General features: G+C 61.5%; 1 protein-coding gene across 1 annotated transcript in view; it reads right to left on the reverse strand.

Moving 5' to 3' along the window:
• Positions 1-207: 207 nt before the first annotated feature.
• SLC7A5 (solute carrier family 7 member 5) overlaps positions 208-16,555 on the reverse strand; it is a 28,833-nt gene continuing 12,485 nt past the window's right edge. The window contains exons 2-10 of the mRNA XM_086350269.1: positions 16,272-16,397; positions 8,018-8,123; positions 7,597-7,641; positions 7,111-7,234; positions 6,604-6,707; positions 6,139-6,235; positions 5,482-5,631; positions 3,737-3,914; positions 208-2,679 (exon numbers count right to left, since the gene is read on the reverse strand). Of these exons, the coding sequence (XP_086206395.1) occupies positions 2,624-2,679; positions 3,737-3,914; positions 5,482-5,631; positions 6,139-6,235; positions 6,604-6,707; positions 7,111-7,234; positions 7,597-7,641; positions 8,018-8,123; positions 16,272-16,397 (986 nt within the window). The 3' untranslated portion in view covers positions 208-2,623. The remainder of the gene's footprint in view (positions 2,680-3,736; positions 3,915-5,481; positions 5,632-6,138; positions 6,236-6,603; positions 6,708-7,110; positions 7,235-7,596; positions 7,642-8,017; positions 8,124-16,271; positions 16,398-16,555) is intronic.

Below are 16,555 nucleotides of genomic sequence, written 5' to 3' on the forward strand. Positions count from 1 at the left end.
CAATGCCTCTCCCAACAAGTGGCTCCAAGTTCCGGCTCAGTGCCCTTGCCTCCTCCCTGGCCTTGCTCACCTGCCTGTTAATGAGTGAATGAATGAGCGCAGTGACTAAATGAGCCGGGCAAGGAGCTGTGTGATCACCACCCTCCTCCTGGAACTTCCCTCACCCAGAACTTGGCGTGGAAAAAAAGACAAAAAGACCATCAGCAGTGCTTATAATTCCAATTCTTAAAAAACAAATTACCCCAACAAAACACAAAACTCCCCATCCCAAAGCAGCTAAGCGTAACACGTTAGCGTTAACAGCAGAGAAAGGCGTTAAGTCACACACGACATCGTGGCTGGCGGCTGACGCGGCCGGAACCCGTGGGGCGGCACGGCTGCTTATCGCCCCACAATAAATAAACACGGCGCCCTCCCCTCAGGGAGACGTGAGGGTGAAGTGAAGCACGACGGCTGGACAAACATGCGCGTTATGCCAAAACCTGGCTTAAAAAAAAAGTAACCCACAAGCAGGAACGCTCAGGACACCTGTCAGTAGTGTGGTCAGGAGTGGAGTCGGCCCAGAAGGCCAACGCAGCAGAACCAGGGTGCCTGGGCCCCCAGCCTGCCTTCACAGATGCTGGGGAGCCACACCCCTGGTCTTTCCGTATAAAGGGAGCTCAGGGGTGACAGTACCCCACACCTAGGTGCACATCCCAGGGAGGCCACCAAGCTCTGGACAGTCACCTGGCCCCTGTGCTCCGCCAGGTCACATTGAGAGCCGGTGGTGGACCACGAGGTAACCCAAGTGCCGCCTCCAGAGTCCCGCGGGAGGAGGCCGAAATCTGCCATGAGGCAGCTGGAGCCCCGTGGAGAGGCAGAGGGCAGTGCCCCATGTACACCCAAGAAAACTGAGGCCCCAACAGTCTCAAATCAGGCCTCTGGCTTCCTCGGTGACGTTCTGCCTCCAGACGCCGAGCCGGGCCCCTGACGTGTGGACCGTGGCCTAGAAGGATTCGCCTAGAAGGATTCGCTTGGTGAGGAGACAACGGTGGATGCTGTTTTGGGAGCTGCAGGCTGGCAGGGTCTCCTGACCAGCATGGGGAGAAGGGCTGGACATCTGGCTGCCTCCACTTCAGCCTCAATGTCCATCCTGGGCCCCCCTAAGCTGCTCTCTCTATGCCTATCGGACCACATGGGGCCCCAGAGCCCAGGCGGGTGATGGTGGACTGGACACGTGGAGGTCACGTGGCCCCTGGGAACCAGCAGCAGCTTTTTTGGCTGCAGCTGAGCAATGAGGCCCAAGGGCTCGGCTCAGCCCCACCCTGGTGAGAAGATCAGGGGTCATAGGCTGAGGCAGGGCCTAGAGGGAGACTGACCGTGGATGACACTGCTCCCCAAGCGGGCTCCGTGGAAGACAGAGAGCAGGCCCAGAAACGCCAGACGAGCTTCTGGGCCTTGGCTGCCTCCGGGGGAGAACGCTATGGGAACTACAACAACAAAAGCACAGCCTCTTGTTGGGAGTGGGGGGAGGCCGGGTGTGCGTGCTGGCCCCAGCAGGACTCAGGCGGCCTCCGGAGCAGGTGCAGCTGGGGAGCAGAGGCTGGGCGCCAGGGACAGGTGACGGGGGCGGGGCCGGGGGGCCTCGGCCAGGAGCTGGGAGCACCCCAGACAGCTGCCAGGGCTGTGACCCAGCCCTTGAGGCCTGGGGTGGGGGGGTGCAGCCTCATGGGACACAGATAAGAAGCCCCTGAGGGGTCGAGGGGTCTGCTTACAGATTTCAAGTGTGAGGGTTTGAAAGAGCTAGAGCTTGATTCCAAAACTGATGCAGAACAGGCCTGAGGCTGCACTGCCCACCATCTGCCACAGGAGCCACCGGACTCCTCGGGCCTTTGCTCAGGCTGGCGTTCAGGGTGGGGTGTACAGACAGGACCTTGGAGATGTTCTGAGTGACAGGGTGTAGTCCGCCCCCACAACTGCACGTACTGACGGGAGGCCCGGGGTGGCCCAGCTGCCCCTGACCTCTGCTTGGAGCCCCCTGCCCACAGCAGGTGCCAAGGCACCGCTGTCCACCAGCCCGAAGGCCCTGCTTCTACAAGCCTCTAGGCTTTCTCTCTCTTCTCCGGGGGAGGGAGCTAGCGCAGGGCTTTAAGGCAACGAGACGTAAGCCCGGAGGTTAGTTTCACGAAAGTCACTGCATCTACAACAACGGAGAAACAGGGAAGCCAAGCACATGTGTCCAGGCCACCGTCCAGAATCTGGTGACAGGACCTGGCCCCTCGGAAGAACACTGTGCTGCAGACAGCGTTTGGGGAGAAACTTCCACCCCATTTCTTAAAAAAATAATTGTCTTGGTAATGTCAACCTGACGCAAGACTTAAGTTAAAAAAAAATAATACAAATAAACAAAGGTGAGAAGGGAGGAGGCCCAGTTCGGGAGGAAGCCTGCAGCCTCCTTGGTCCGATGTTCCTGCCTCCACGCTCGAGAGGTATCTGCGGACATCCACCTTCGGGGACTAAATTCGTACCAGGGTTCACCGTGGCCCAGCCGCCCCCTGGGGCAGGGACAGCGGGGGCCCCGGCAGAGCTGCCTGGATGGTAGGACCAAGTTGCTCTCTCAGGGTGGCCTCCTGGTTCTGGTCGCTTACGTCTCCTGGGGAACCACGTGCATGAGCTTCTGGCACAGGACCGTCATAGAAACTGCCGGGAGGAGAGAGCATTACTCAGGTGCCCTGGCCTGGTGCCTGGGGGTCAGGGCTGCACAGGACGTGGGCTCACCCAGCCCTGGTTGTCTAAGTCCCGAGGTTGTAAGAGAAGCCAGGAATTCACGTGTGGGCATCAGGCCCCAGGCCTCCTGCTGGGGGGGCATGGCCTGCTCCCCTGGCTCTCTGCTGGGACTATTACTGGAGGGTGGCGGGGGTGGTCAAGGATCCTAGCAAGGGAGGATCCTAGGAATGGAGGCAGCAAGTAAACTGCCTCCACCCCTCACCCCAGTTCAGACCCCAGGACCCATAACGGGGTGATGGTCCCGGCTGCCCACACACCCACCACAGGCCTCAGAGGGGCTGAAGCAGGCGGGTGTGTGTGCTATGGCCCGGGTGAACCCATAGACACTCCAGGAGCATCACTAGGGGGGGCGTTTCAGGACGGAGGGGCCCTACGTGTGAGGGACTGCTCACATCATTTCACTGATGGACAGCGCCCTGGGCCCCAGGCAGGTGGCCAGCAATTCTGGGATGGCTCCCTGGGGGGTGTTGAAGCCCACCCAGAAGCCCGTTGCATTAACAGCGGTCTCGGCGCAGGTCCTGAACAGGCCTGTCAGTGAGTCCCGTGACCGCTGTGAGGGATCCCGTTTTCTCCTCCCCTGCTTTTTTCTAGGTCAGCTGGATGGCTTTAAGCTGGAGGCAGACGGTGGGGGGGGGGACAGGGAGGGCGGATTTTGTTACTTGGCAAGAGCAGCCTGGTTTTCTGGAATCCTTTGTTTTGAGATTAGGTGGTGCCAGGCTCAGCGTCTTATCCTGAAATACGTGGGCCAGGTCACCGCCAGACAGGCCCGGCTTGGCCACTGCGGGCCCCTCAGCCAGGACCTTGCACATCCTGATGCTGACCGCCCCCAACCCTGCCAGTGACCCAGGGCGGGGGGCACTGCCCACTGTGCTGCTCCTGGCCACTGGACTGAGGTCAGAGGAGCACAGCCAGGTGGGCGGAACAGACCCCTGGGGGACAGAGGAGGCCCAGCAGGCAGGGAGGGACTCACAGATGCTCTGGAGCAGCCACTTGGGCTTGTCTCTCCACCAGACCCCAAGGAAGTAGACGGGCAGGCCGCTGAGGATGATGGTGAAGCCGATGCCACACTCCACGGGGGTCTTCCAGAAGGAGACGGCGATCAGGAAGAGGCAGGCCAGGATGAAGAACACTGGGAGGGCCAGATGAACCTGCCGGGGGGGGCTGCAGCTGACGCCAGGGAGCCTGGAGTCCCCTCCATGTGTCTCCTCCCGTCCACACCTGACACGACCCGGGCACCCCTGGAGCCCTCCCTCCGCCCCTGCTGGAGCTGGCCTTCCCTGGGGCCCACCCGGCCTCTCCCACAGACCCCCAGACAGCCCTGTGCCTAGCTGAGCCTTCTTGATCCAAAAGGCCCACCATGCTGCCTGAGCAGCATTTCTGCTGTCTGCCAGGGCCTGAGGTTCCCCCAGGCTGGCCTCCCTGAGCCACACCGGCCTCTTGAGAAACGGGACCCTGCTGCGTTCTCCACTGACCCAGCTCAGCAGCGGGCAGCAGGCAGTAATTACCCAAAGACCAGCGGGAGCCGGCGGGTGAGCAGGAACAAGCAGGCTTCTCAAGGTCAGAGGAGGGTGGACTCCCAGGTTCCCACATCACAAGGAGGGAACCCTGCCCCCCACCCACGGTCGGCTGATGGGGGGTGACGCCTCTAGGAAGACCATGGCCACCACTAACAAGCAAGATGTGCCTGCCTTCTCAGAGGGCCCTTGTGGACAGGCTGGACCACAGGTACACAGCCGCTGGGCAGAGAGCCCCACCCACACACAGCCAGGGGCCCAGGGACACTCGTCCCCCTCTGCAAACACTGTGCCTCCTGCCAGGCAGTCTGTCTACACACGGACTCCACCCTCTGTCTACACACTGGCAAGAGACCTGGGGAGAGCAAGGGTCCCATAAGGTCAGCCCAGACTGCCTACACCACGCCTGACCTCACGGGGACAGCACCCCCCCATAAGCAGGGAGTCAGGTGGACCAGGGCACTGAGGTCGCCCTGGCGCCTGGGGAACCTGTCCAAGGCAGGAAGGCTGGGCCTGGCCTCTGCAGGACTGCTAGGTGGGGAAGCAGGCAAGAGGCCTGTGTCAGCTGCAGAGGGGCTCCGCCTTCGATCCAACACCACTGTTGGGGGACAGAGCCAATGTGTTCACCAGGGCCTTGGCAGGTATGTGGCCCCCTTTGTGCAAAAAAACGGTTGCCCTTGGGGAGCTGCCCCCAGTACCAAGTGGAGGAAAGGGAGAGGCCCTCTCAGGCTAGGTGGACAGGGGGCAGACAGTCTGAAAGGACCAATCGAGGACAAAGTCGGGGGACATGTCCTACGCTGCAGCCTGTCGCGGCACCCCCATCCTTGGTCACGCCAGCACCCGCCCCTCCCCAGACAGCATGGCAATCCTCACTCTTCCCATCCCCTCGGCCAGGCAGCTCAGTGCTGCCCCAGGCTATTCAGTCCCCTTGCCCCGCACACCTGCCTGGCACGGCAGCCTTCTTCTGCCCCTCTTCTTTTGGCAGAAGACAAGCTCTAGGAGAGCAGGGCTTTAGGGGGTCATTTGTGATCTTGAATGAACCCCAGCACCTGGAATCACACGCTTGGTTATCACCAGTCATCGACCGAACTCAGTCCCTCGTCCAGATCAGAAGGTGTTCATGCACTGATCAAGGTGCCCTTGGGGAAGGTGCCCTGAGCCCTGGTCTGTGGAGGGGACAGCGTGGACGCCCAGCCCTCACCTTGATGGGCCGCTCCAGCTCCGGTTTCTGGTAGCGAAGCCAGAGCATGCCAGCAATGGCCAGGGCCACGCAGAGCCAGTTGAAGAAGCTGAAGAAGTTGATGACGGAGAAGATGTCTTTGGAGAAGGCGTAGAGCAGGGTCATGATGCACTGCAAGCAGAGGGCAGGCCATGAGCCTCAGGATGAGCCGGGGGGAGGGATGACCGCACGCACCCCTTCTTAGCAGAAGAAGTGGTCCGCACCACGCGAGGGCCCTCAGAGCAAAGGGACGTGCTGATGGCAGGTGGCTGAGGTCCTGGGCTTCATGGAGGTGGCAGAGGCCATGTCTACCCTGGTCGAGAGGTTTGGCTTCAAGTGCCTCTATGCTGATTTTATATTTTTTTTTTAACAACTACCGTGTATTAATTCTGGAGAAACAAAAAACTGTCTTATGCTCTCTGGCATCCAGGGGCGCATGTGATGAAGGGTACTACACTTGTGCTAACCTATCTACATCTCATCTCAGCCTCTGATCCCCAGCCTGGCTGACACCAGGTGGAACCAGCACAGGGGTCCCCAGACAGGGCATGCACCCCCATCTCAAAGCCCCGTGATTCCCAAGGGACACGCCTGTCCTCCACCTGCCAGTGACCCCCTACGTGGAGGGCGGGGACTCACCGTGAACACCAGTGAGGGTACGGGTGTCAGCAGGCGCGGGTGGATCATGGAGAGGATGGAGGGCAGATGGCCCTCCCGGGCCCCCACGAAGAACAGCCTGTGGACAAGGGGGTGGCGGTCAGCCTCGGCCAAGGGACCCAGGCAGGTGGCGGTGGAGGGGCCTGTGCCGTGGGCCTCAGTGTCCCTCGTGGACAGCTGCTGAGGGGTCCCATCAGCCCCGGCCCAGCAAGGTCCAGATGAACCCACGAGGGTCTGGATGGACAGGGTAGCTGTGTCACCTCTAGGCAGGGATTTGGGTTATTTCCAAGTCACGTGAACATCCTGACGGCTACGTTGTTACTCAAAGTAACAAGAAAGAGAACCCTCAGAACTCACGTGAGGAAGCCATGTGCAGTGTCGACCCACACCCTGTCTTGCTCTGGCCCCACGGGGCCCGCACGACAGAGCCGCCCTGGCCGGGCTCACCTGGAGGACGTGAAGAGGGACCCGTTGACGGAGCCGAAGCAGGACAGGCCCACGAACACGGGGATGATCCAGGACATGACGCCCAAGTGGTAGTTCCCGAAGTCCTGGATGGACACAGACCGTGAACCCTGCCTCCGAGACACCCCCGCCCTGCAGTCCCTTCCCGAGACACCCCCGGCCCCAGAGTCCCCTTCCTCATCCACACGACCCTCCCTGAGGAGCTCAGTATTTATTCAGATGGTGGACCAGCCTCTGAGGTGGGGCTGCAGGTGTGTAATGGACTCAGCCCCTCAGCTCCAGCACCGCTGAGCCAATCTAAAACCGTCCGGGCGGCCTGAGCACCAGCGCCGTTAAAGCCTCCTGTGGTCCCCACGCGCAGCCAGTACCCTGCACGCCCAGCAGGCCTGGCAAAGCACCGGCTCAACCCCTCCTGGTAGGAGGATGGTTTGCAAAGGAGGGGCCCCCTCTGCTCCTGTCTGAGCTCGGAGGGCAGGGCTGGCATCTTACCACGGCCACGGCCTCCGACGTGAGCATCTGCTCGGGGGTCAGTGTGGTGAAGTAGGCCAGGTTCGTCAGCACGTACACCAGGGTGACGATCGGGAGTGAGATGATAATGGCCAGGGGCAGGTTTCTGAGAGGACCGGGCGGGCATGTCAACAAAACAAGGCCCAGCACGGGGCCAGCCGACCCCTCAGTGGCTGAGCCCACGTCTTACTGCAGGGGGAGCGGCACGTGGCTGGAAGGCGGTGCATGGGGCAGGGCAGCTGTGCAAACATGGGCCAGCAACCCAGCCCGTATCTGTGAAGTGGGCTTCCTATCCTTTCTGTGGGAGTATGCTATTCAAGGTCACACAGCCCGCCGTGAGCCCAACCCCAGGGACCCTCCCTGCACTGCACTGGGCTGGGCCCAATGATGGGCTCTTGGATACAGCCAGGCTTCTTCCTCCTCTCAGGTGAAAATGATGAAAACACACACCTCTGATCACACACATACCTGTAGGGATTAATCATCTCCTCTGTGACAAAATTCAAGTAATTCCTAGAATTCAGAGAGCAGACTTTTACTAGACATTCCTTTTGTCATTGGAACAAAAGAATATAGGTCCCATGGGACCCTTCCCAGCTGCCCTGGGCGGGGAGAGGGGACCCCACAACCCCCAGGCCCCTACTGAGATGGCGATGGTCCTGCCCCTCCCCACACACCCGGGCAGCAGCAGTCTCCGAAGGGTCAGCAGTGTCCCTAGAAGTTTATCTGGGGGCCCCCTTCTTGGGGGCCACGAAGAGCACCAGGGCTGCTATGGGGGCCCCTCTGTGCTTCCTTGGGATGTGAGGGGTCTCCTGCCCTAGAATCATCACAGACGACCGAGATATGTGGGTTTCTGGGCGCTCTGGGGCCTAGGAGTTCTAGAACCTACCATCCCCCATAGGCAAAGAGGCCGCTGTACAGCGCCAGCACGATGTTTCCCACGTCCAGTTTGGTGCCTTCAAAGGAGGACTTGGGATCCAGATTGGCTACGTCACCTGGCAGAGGACAAACAGACAGAAAGGAATTCTGGGTTAGACAGCGTGGCACCGAGGTCAAGCCACAAGTTCCGGAATGTTCCTGGAGCAAAACATGGTAACAGACAAAAATGCAACAGATTAAATGCACCTGTGAGCCACCCGGGGCCGAGGGCGTGGGGGCCAAGGGAGCTCGGCTCTGCCCTGAGCATGAGGAATGCAGCCCCCAGGGCCCTCCTCTGGACCCTCAGATGGGACTGGTGGCTCTGCAGACCCGTGCTGAGCACCCCTGCCTGTCTGTGCCTGGGGGATAGGACACCCCGTGACGTGGCTCTGGGCCAGAGACCTGCTCTCCCCTTCAGTGCCAGGAGCCCAGAGCTGTAAACCCAGGCTTCTCACGCCTGCCCCTGGATGCGGCAGACCCAAGGGGCTGTAGCTGGGGAAGGTGGGCTGCTCTTTAACCCAGATGGACATACTGGCTCTTGGACACAAGGGGGCTGGCTTCCCAGCTGACCGTTTCTACCCCAAAGGGCCCCGGGTGTCCTGGCTTGTGGCTGCATGGCTTGACCTCTGCCCCACCATCACCTGGCACCTCTGGCTGTGACTCCTGTGTCCTAAAAGGACATGTGTCACTAGATTCAGGGCCCCAGCAAACCAGAGTGGCCTCAGCTCCATTCCTCCCTTTTCCTAAATGAGGCCAAATCCATATATCATTAGACGTGTCACGGGGGCCCCCCCTCAACTTGGTACAATAGACATGAAACATGGGGGTCTCAGAAGGGTCCTTGGCTACCAGCATGGTGTCTGGCCTGCCTGTTCTGGACTGTTATAACATTGGTGAAATGGCCCCTTAATACCCAGGGCTGGAAAGACTTGCTCCATAATGAGGCGCCAGCCTGACAGTGGGCACTGACCCAGTAGGGGGTTAGCCAGTCCCCATGGGGGGTCAGTTCCTGGCTCCCCAGCTCTGGGGGTGGCAGGGGCACTGATACACACCTCAGCGACCATCACCTTCGTGGGAGAGGCTTGCAACAGAAGCAGAGGTGCTGAAGGGAGCAGAGCCAGTGTGCTGGGCACACGGGGCTGGAGGAGCTGAGCATCAAATCAGGGCAGGGACAGTCTCTCACCTGCAGGTGAGGGTCTGAGAACAGCTGGCTCAGGTCCACGGGACCCCGGGGCTGACACATGGGTCCCTGTGGCCCACGGCCAGCAGGTCTGCAGGCCCCTCGGGGGATGGGGAGACGGAGGCTGCCACACCACCCCTGGGGCATGACAGGGAGACTCCTATGAACCCCTCCTTCCACCCACCCAACTGAAGCCTGCACTTCCTTCCAGGCAGCACCCATTTCCTCCAATAAAGCTCCTTGGGGGAGAGATGGACCCTGAGTGCCTGTTTCTGGGTCCGCATGCCTGCACTCTGTCTGCCCTTCACCTCCAGCCTAAGCTAGGAGGTGGACGGGGGATGCGTGAGGCCGCTTCTGCCCACCAGATGAGGCCATGATCTCGTGATGAGCACAGGCTCCAAGGCGGCTGGCACTTCACCCAGCCCGCCGCGCACATGTGATCCGAGTAGGATGCCTGGGTCCCGAGACTGCCCAGTCACAGGGTGATCAGCAGGGCCGGGGGTGGCGCAGACAGCTGGACAGTGCACCTCAGCACAGCACCCAGAGCCCGGCCAGTCCCCACGCAATGTTCTGGAATGTACATCCCTTTACATCTGTCCCACCATCAGGGATACGGAGGCTCAGGCCACCTGCCAGGGGCCCAGCTCTGGGGCCATGAGGCGCCCACCGCTCTCAGAATTCTGCAGCTGCTCCAGAGAGCCCAGGGGAGCCCCTAGCGGCTCCACCATGCCTGGTCTGCACAGATCCCGCACCCCCACATGCTTTGCTGCGGCTGCCACTGGTTTCTAGGGCATCAGAGGTCTTTGCCAACAAGGGCTCCTTCCAAGGAGCAAACCTGCCGTTCTCCTCAACCTGCCCCACTTCCCCACCAGGACACGCCTCCTTGTCTCCTGCGGATTCACCGGAAGCTTCTTTGCACACAGGCTGCGAGACAGACCTCAGTGCATTGCTAGAACTGGCTCCCACCTCAGGCACAACCCTGAAGCAGTGACACTGCCTGCATGTGTGTGCACGTGGGTGCACACCCAGGAACACACACACGTGCACTTGTGGGCTGGAGACACCACTACGCAGAACAGCTGCTGTTTTTGCCAAGGATGAAATTCGAGGCTTGAAATACAGGCTGGGTTTTCATGTAAGAACCATGGTTTTTAGCCCTGACATCTGGAAGCTTCTGTTTTCATCAAGGGTTTACTCAGCTCTGTGGACAACAACCAGCCTGGTGTCCTTACGTGAAAGCATCATCGCCCCGAGACAGTGGATGGAATTCCTGTCCCCAGAATTTCCTGGATGTACAGGGTGACTTGTAGCCTTGAAACCCCAAGAAAACAGTGGCTCTGCCCGAACTCAGACTGAACAATCTCACTGGGCTGCCCACGCCTCTGAAGGACAGGTGTGGCTGGGCCGTCCTGCGGGGAGCTCCCGGGTTGTCTAGGGCCTCATTTCCTGTCTACAAAGTGTCCAACTTCCCTGGAGCAAAGTGGAGCATCCCAGACCCTGCATCCCCCTGCCGTCACTCCTGGCACAGTGTCGGGGCTCGGGGGAGCTCCGCCGGGAATCTGGCAGCTTTGGGCTCCGACCCACTACTGCAAGCCCCTCTGGACTGCCCTGACCCCGTCACCTCCCTCCCGCCGAACTGCCCCAAGTGAACCCACACAGGCCCCCTCAGTGGAGCTCCTGGGTCTGTCCAGCCTCTGTCTGCTGGAGGGCCTCCCAGATCAGGCCTGCAGCTGCACCGGGCACCCAACCAAATGCTGTCCGAGCGCTGCCCTCCTCTCCACAGGCGCCTTGGAGCAGGCGCCGGCTCTGCTGGCTCCACACGGCACTTGGCTGGGACGGGCACAGCGGCCTCACCTGCCCATGCCATCCACACATCCCGTCGGGAATGGGGCCCTCAACGCAGCTCTGGAGAGCCAAGGGGGACCACCCGCCTGTCTCCAGAACAGCAAAAAGCCGAGTGAGGCGGCCAGAGCCCCACGGGTGCAGGCAGCTGCCCGGTGCCAGCAGCCAGCGCAGGGAACAGACACGGGGGAGCCCTTCTGGGAGGGCAGACCCCAGACTCCACACAGTGGTCTCAGCCACCCACCAGCCCCGGCAAGCAGGGGACATGGTGCTGACCAGAGACACACCTGGGGCTGTCATGCAGGGTAAGGGTGGGGGTGGGGGCCATCTGGTGGGCGAAAGCGAGTGCAGCTGGACAGAGCACGAGGAGGCTCCCCCAGCAGACACTGCCGGGCAGGATCCGCCCAAGAGCGATGGCAGGTGTCTGGGCCACGTGAGAGGGTTCCCACGGACCCCAAGCTGGAGTGCGAGTCTTGTTTAAACATAGAGCTCCAGGCACCAAACAGACGCGAGAGAGATGACTGTGCCGATCCCCCACCCCTGCCCATGACCATGGAGCTCCCCACTCCAGCTCTGTCCTCACAGGGCCCCCAGACCCACGAGAGGCAGACAGGAATTTCACCAGGGTGGACAGGTGGGGAGGCCCTCTTGTGGGGCCTGGGTGTGGGAACTCCAGCAATTCAGTGGGGTCCCCTGGGCACCCCCTTCTCTGGGGCTTCTCTGCAGGCCTCACAGGGCCACAGGAAGGTGAAAGCTAGCAGACAGCCACACACCGGCCCCCGGGCAGCTCTGGGCACCAGGCAGGCCCGCCTGCCCACCAGGATCCCTCTGAGAACAAGGGGGATTGGGAGGGGAGTGTTCACAAGGCCCCAGGGAGCCCATTTCAGGAAAAGCAGCCCAAACCCCTGCGTCATGCAGACAGGGCCGTGGGAACCAGCCAAGAGAGCTGGGGGTGCAGGCGCCCCGCCCTCAGAGGGGCCGTGTGCGCACTGGAACGCGCCAGCCCCTCCGGATCAGAGGACAAAGGCTCGCCAAGGTCTCTGTGTCCCCCTGGGACCGGCCTGGCCTGTCACCCTCACCACGGCTGGGCCTGGGCCCGGGCATGGGAACCCGCAGCCAGTCTGGAGATGGCGGCTGGCGGAAAGCCAGAAAAATCCCAAAGCCTCAGGGTGACCAGGACCCGCCCCTCCTGCCACAGCCCCTAGAACCCCTCCCCGGATGGGAGGCCGACTGTGAGAAAGTCACCCCCTCAACCAGGGCGGGGGACGTCCACTGTGCTGGAATCTTTCACTTGGTCCCTCTGTAACTCTTGGGGCTCCACACGTGGTGCCAGATGCTGAACAGGGTACCCCCGACAGTTCATGTCCCCCCTGGAACCTCAGAACATGACATGCTCTGATAAAGGGTCTTTGCAGATGTAATCAAGGCAAGGATCGCAAGGCGAGACGCCGTGGACTAGGGTGGGCCCCATTCCCCAAGCGTCCTTGTAAGACAGAGACGTGGGGGCCACGTGAGGATGGAGGCCGTGTGATGTGGCCACGAACCTGGGAAGCACTAGGCAGGAAGGCTCCTCCTGTGAGCTTCGCAGGGAGCTCGGCCTGGACTGTGGACTGCCAGCCCCAAGACTCTGAGACCAAAACTGCAGTGTCTGAAGCCCTGTCCGTGTCCTGTGCTGCGGCCGCCCCAGGACACTCTGCAGAGCGAGGGCTCAGACGCCCCAGTCTCCACTCTGCAACGCACAGGCACAGTTGGGACGTGAAACAGCCTGGCCGTGGACCCCTCCTCTCTATCACTGGGCCAGCAAGCAGGTGCTTGGCTGCAGGGCTGAGCTCTGCTGAGAGTCAGCTCTGCCCTCTGCTCCATCCACAGACCAGGCATCCCTGGTTGGGGTGGGGGGGGGGTGTTACATCTGCAGTGGGCTTGTCAGGGGTCCTCTCTCCTGTTTCCCCACCCTGGGCTGGGTACCTGGGGTCTGGTGCCTGTTCTTTGGCTCTGCCTAAGGGGGTGGGGGGCAAGGACTGGACGGTTCCCACGGCCAGCCTGTCTACTGTGTCATCCATCTTTTAAACTCCTGGAGGAGCTGCTGCTGGACATCAAGACTGGTGTGATGATTCAAAGGACCCTCTCCCTACTGCACAGGAGGCAGATCCGCGAGCACCCACTGTGCCCACTGCACAGGCTGGGAGACCCCCGAGCACCCATAGTGCCCAGCACAGGGCTTTGCCCTGCTGCCGCCGGCCTGCTGCTGACCACCCAGGGCGGGGCTGAGTGGGGGCGGCAGGAAGACAGAGCCAGCTGCCAGGCCTTTGATTTCTTCTGGGCGGGCCTCACAAGTAAAGCATGTGAGCTGCGCAGGCAGACAGAAAGGTCTCAATTAAAAACCATCAAAGAGCACCCGAGGGGGTGAGCCGCCTGCATCAGTCCTCCCACGGCAGCCGTGGCGCCCCGCCTGCATGTGACCCGCTGCTCCGGGCATCAGACGGCCCACCAAGCGCCGGCCCTGTCTTCTGGGGCACGGGTGACTGGGGGAGGATGGAAGTCCAGCCTCGTGGCCCCAGTCAGCGTCCTGCAGTCCTAGTGTGGTCCCGACCCCTCTAAGACGGCCTCTGTCACGGGCACCCTGAGTCCTGCACTGGGGTGGCCGGGCCTAGGAGCATCCGAAACATCTCCCCCCGATTTTGAAGAGAGCAGCTCTGCTCACAGGCTGCCCGAGGCACCTGCCCACGACCCAGAGACAGGCCTGGGGCTGCTGCGGCCGCTTATCAGATGAGGATGCGAGGCTCCAGGAGGCACAGGGCTCTGCCTGGAGAGAACAGTCTGAGCCCCAGATCCTCCCGGGATGAGGGTCTCCTCCAGGCCCCACAGCTCCCCCTGCCCCCCAACCACCAGCAGAGCTGCTCAGGGCCTTCCCCACCACCTGCCGACACCGCCCTGGGGCAGGATGCAGGTAGGCTGACCCAAGGGAGCTTACGTCCCTGCACATGGTGACCATCCACAGTGGCCTCCACACCCAGGACTCCTGCTGGGCCCAGTGCCAGGTGAGCTCATGGGAGCTGTTGTGGGGGGTGTGGGGCGGGGCTGCCTGGTCCCCTCCCGTGACCTCCAGCAGGGGCACCCTTTATCTGCAGGGTGACCCCAGCCACCGCATCCACACACCCACGAGGTCCCACCATGTGTCCTCTGGGCAGGGCTGGGCTCTAGGGACCCGCCTTCTCTGTACCTCTCCCACCCTCCAATCCGGGAACAGCCTGACCTTGGGCTGAGGGCCTTGCAGGTGCTGTAGGTAAATGGCCAGCAGACAAAAGCAAAAACACAAAAAGCTGCCCACGCTTCTCTTCTTGCTCAGCCCTGGTCGTCAGGGCTCCAGTCCCAACCCTGCCGCTGGGCCTGCTGCTCTCTGGGGCTTCCCCCGGCTGAGCCGTGCCCGCTGGGATCTGAGATAATCTCAGTCTCCCCTTTCCTGAAAAGGCTGGGAGTGGTCTTGAGGGCCCACACGCCCGATCCCCCCCACCCTCAGTCCCAGCGAGCCCCTCCCACACCTGAAATCTCAGTCCAGGACTGCAGAGTGGTCCCTGGACACACCAACCCCCTCTCCAGCCCTCAGAAAAGCCATCCTGGTCGGGGCTGACCCTCCCCAATCTGAGTTTCCTATTCATGGTCTGGTCCTGGGGAAGGAGGATGAGAAGGAGGGCAACACTGCCTGTGAGTCTCACGGCATCAAGGATGAGGCCACAGAGGCCTGGAACCAGACCTGCTGGCCCCACGCCCCAGCCCCTTCTGCAGCCCTGGGACCCCTGGGCTCCAGGCAGGCCGGTGGGGCCCGGCACTGGGTGAAGGACAGCAGGAACAAGGCATGGGCCAGTCTGTGAGACACAGGTCTACCCTCCAGATGCAGTGCGGCCCGCGGCCATCCAGGCACCATGGTGCTGAGCCCCGCGTGAAGGGTCCTGGCCCTCCTGCCAACATTCAGCTCGGGACCCTGGGGCAGCCACCGGAGCGGAGATCAGGCGGTGGTCATGGGGAAAGGGTGGTTTCCACAAAGTCCTCTAGAAGGGAGGGGACCATCTGGAGGAAAACCCGTAGACAGGAATTCTGCAGACGCTGCACTGCTTCCCAGGTTCAGAAAGGAATGGCTTCAGGGGGAGGATGTTTTCGACGGCAACAGAATTATAAACACGTTATGTATTCAAGCTGAACAAAAGCTCTTTGCTATCCCTGCTGAAATCTGTTTTCACAGAAGTCCAGTCCCCCTGCATTCCTCGTCAGTCTGCATCTTATCACACCAGCCAGGCGAATCTCCCTCAGCAAGTCCTCCTCCTTGGGAGACATGACACAGTTCCCAGCAGGACAGGCTGGTGGCACAGGAGGGGTTTCTTCTCCCAAACTGTTGGTTCCCAACGTAAGCTCCAGACAGCAGGGAGTCCCCTCCGCCCTGACCACCTCCCTCAGAGCTGTCACCCCCTTGACACCTGGAGCCTGGCCTGGCCAGCGTGCTCCAGACACAGTCTTGTCTTCAGGAAAATGCTGGGGCGTGAGATCCCAGGAAGCCAGGGGACACAGGCTGGTCTCCCACCTACTGCCCCCGACTCTATCAGCACTCAGATGCAGAGTGAGGCTCCAGGGTCCCTCCTTACACACGGGGCTGGGGTGGGGACCTCAGCCCTGCGGGACCACTGACCTGCGGCAGCTGAGCAGATGGACAGCCTGGCCTACCATCCAGCTGTGCCTCTGTTCACCGAGACACCCTCCTTCAGAAACGGAAGCTCTGTGGGCCACCTATCATGCCACGTGGGTGGCCATCGTGGGAGGGGTGGGGACGGTGGGCGGGCATCCACATGGCACTGGGGGCCCTGCAGAGGGCTGGGGGCACGTTCCCAAGTGGAAGATCCACCAGCACTGGCAACAACACCTCTTGGCCACACTCCTGACACGGCAGGTGCATCGCCAAGCTCTCCCCTCGACTCCACATCACCACCATGCCCGCCCTGTGTGGACAGGGGACCGTGGTCTGCGTGGTGGCCCCATTTCTCCCCCTGCTCCAGGACTGACAACTTGCTGGTCACCACATTCACTAGACCTACCTCAGCATCAGCGCTTCTCCTGGGACCGCCCGACCCACTGACTCTAGTGAATCCCCTTAGCCAAGGCGGTGGATCTGGGGCCAGGTGTCCAGAGACAGAGCCCCCACCCTAGGCGCACTCACCCTTCCCGATCTGGATGAAGCCGAGCAGAATGATCAAGGCCAGCGCCAGCAGCTTGGCAGCGGCGAAGGCATCCTGGACGCGGGTGGCGGCCTTCACGCTGTAACAGTTCACGGCCGTGAGTAGCACTGTGGAGAGAGGGCAGCGAGTGAGTGCTGTGGAAACGCGGGCAGAGAGGCAGGCACTCCCCAGCCCCTTTCCCGGGTCTGACCATCTGGACTCTAGAAGGGAGGGAACCCCAGGCTACAGGCTGAGCACAGGTGCCCCCAGGCTGCCATAAGGGAAG

Source organism: Bos grunniens, chromosome 18 (genome assembly GCF_055505025.1).
Source record: "Bos grunniens cultivar Pamir isolate PY7600 chromosome 18, Bosgru_T2T1.0, whole genome shotgun sequence".
Classification (NCBI taxonomy): Eukaryota; Metazoa; Chordata; class Mammalia; order Artiodactyla; family Bovidae; genus Bos; species Bos grunniens.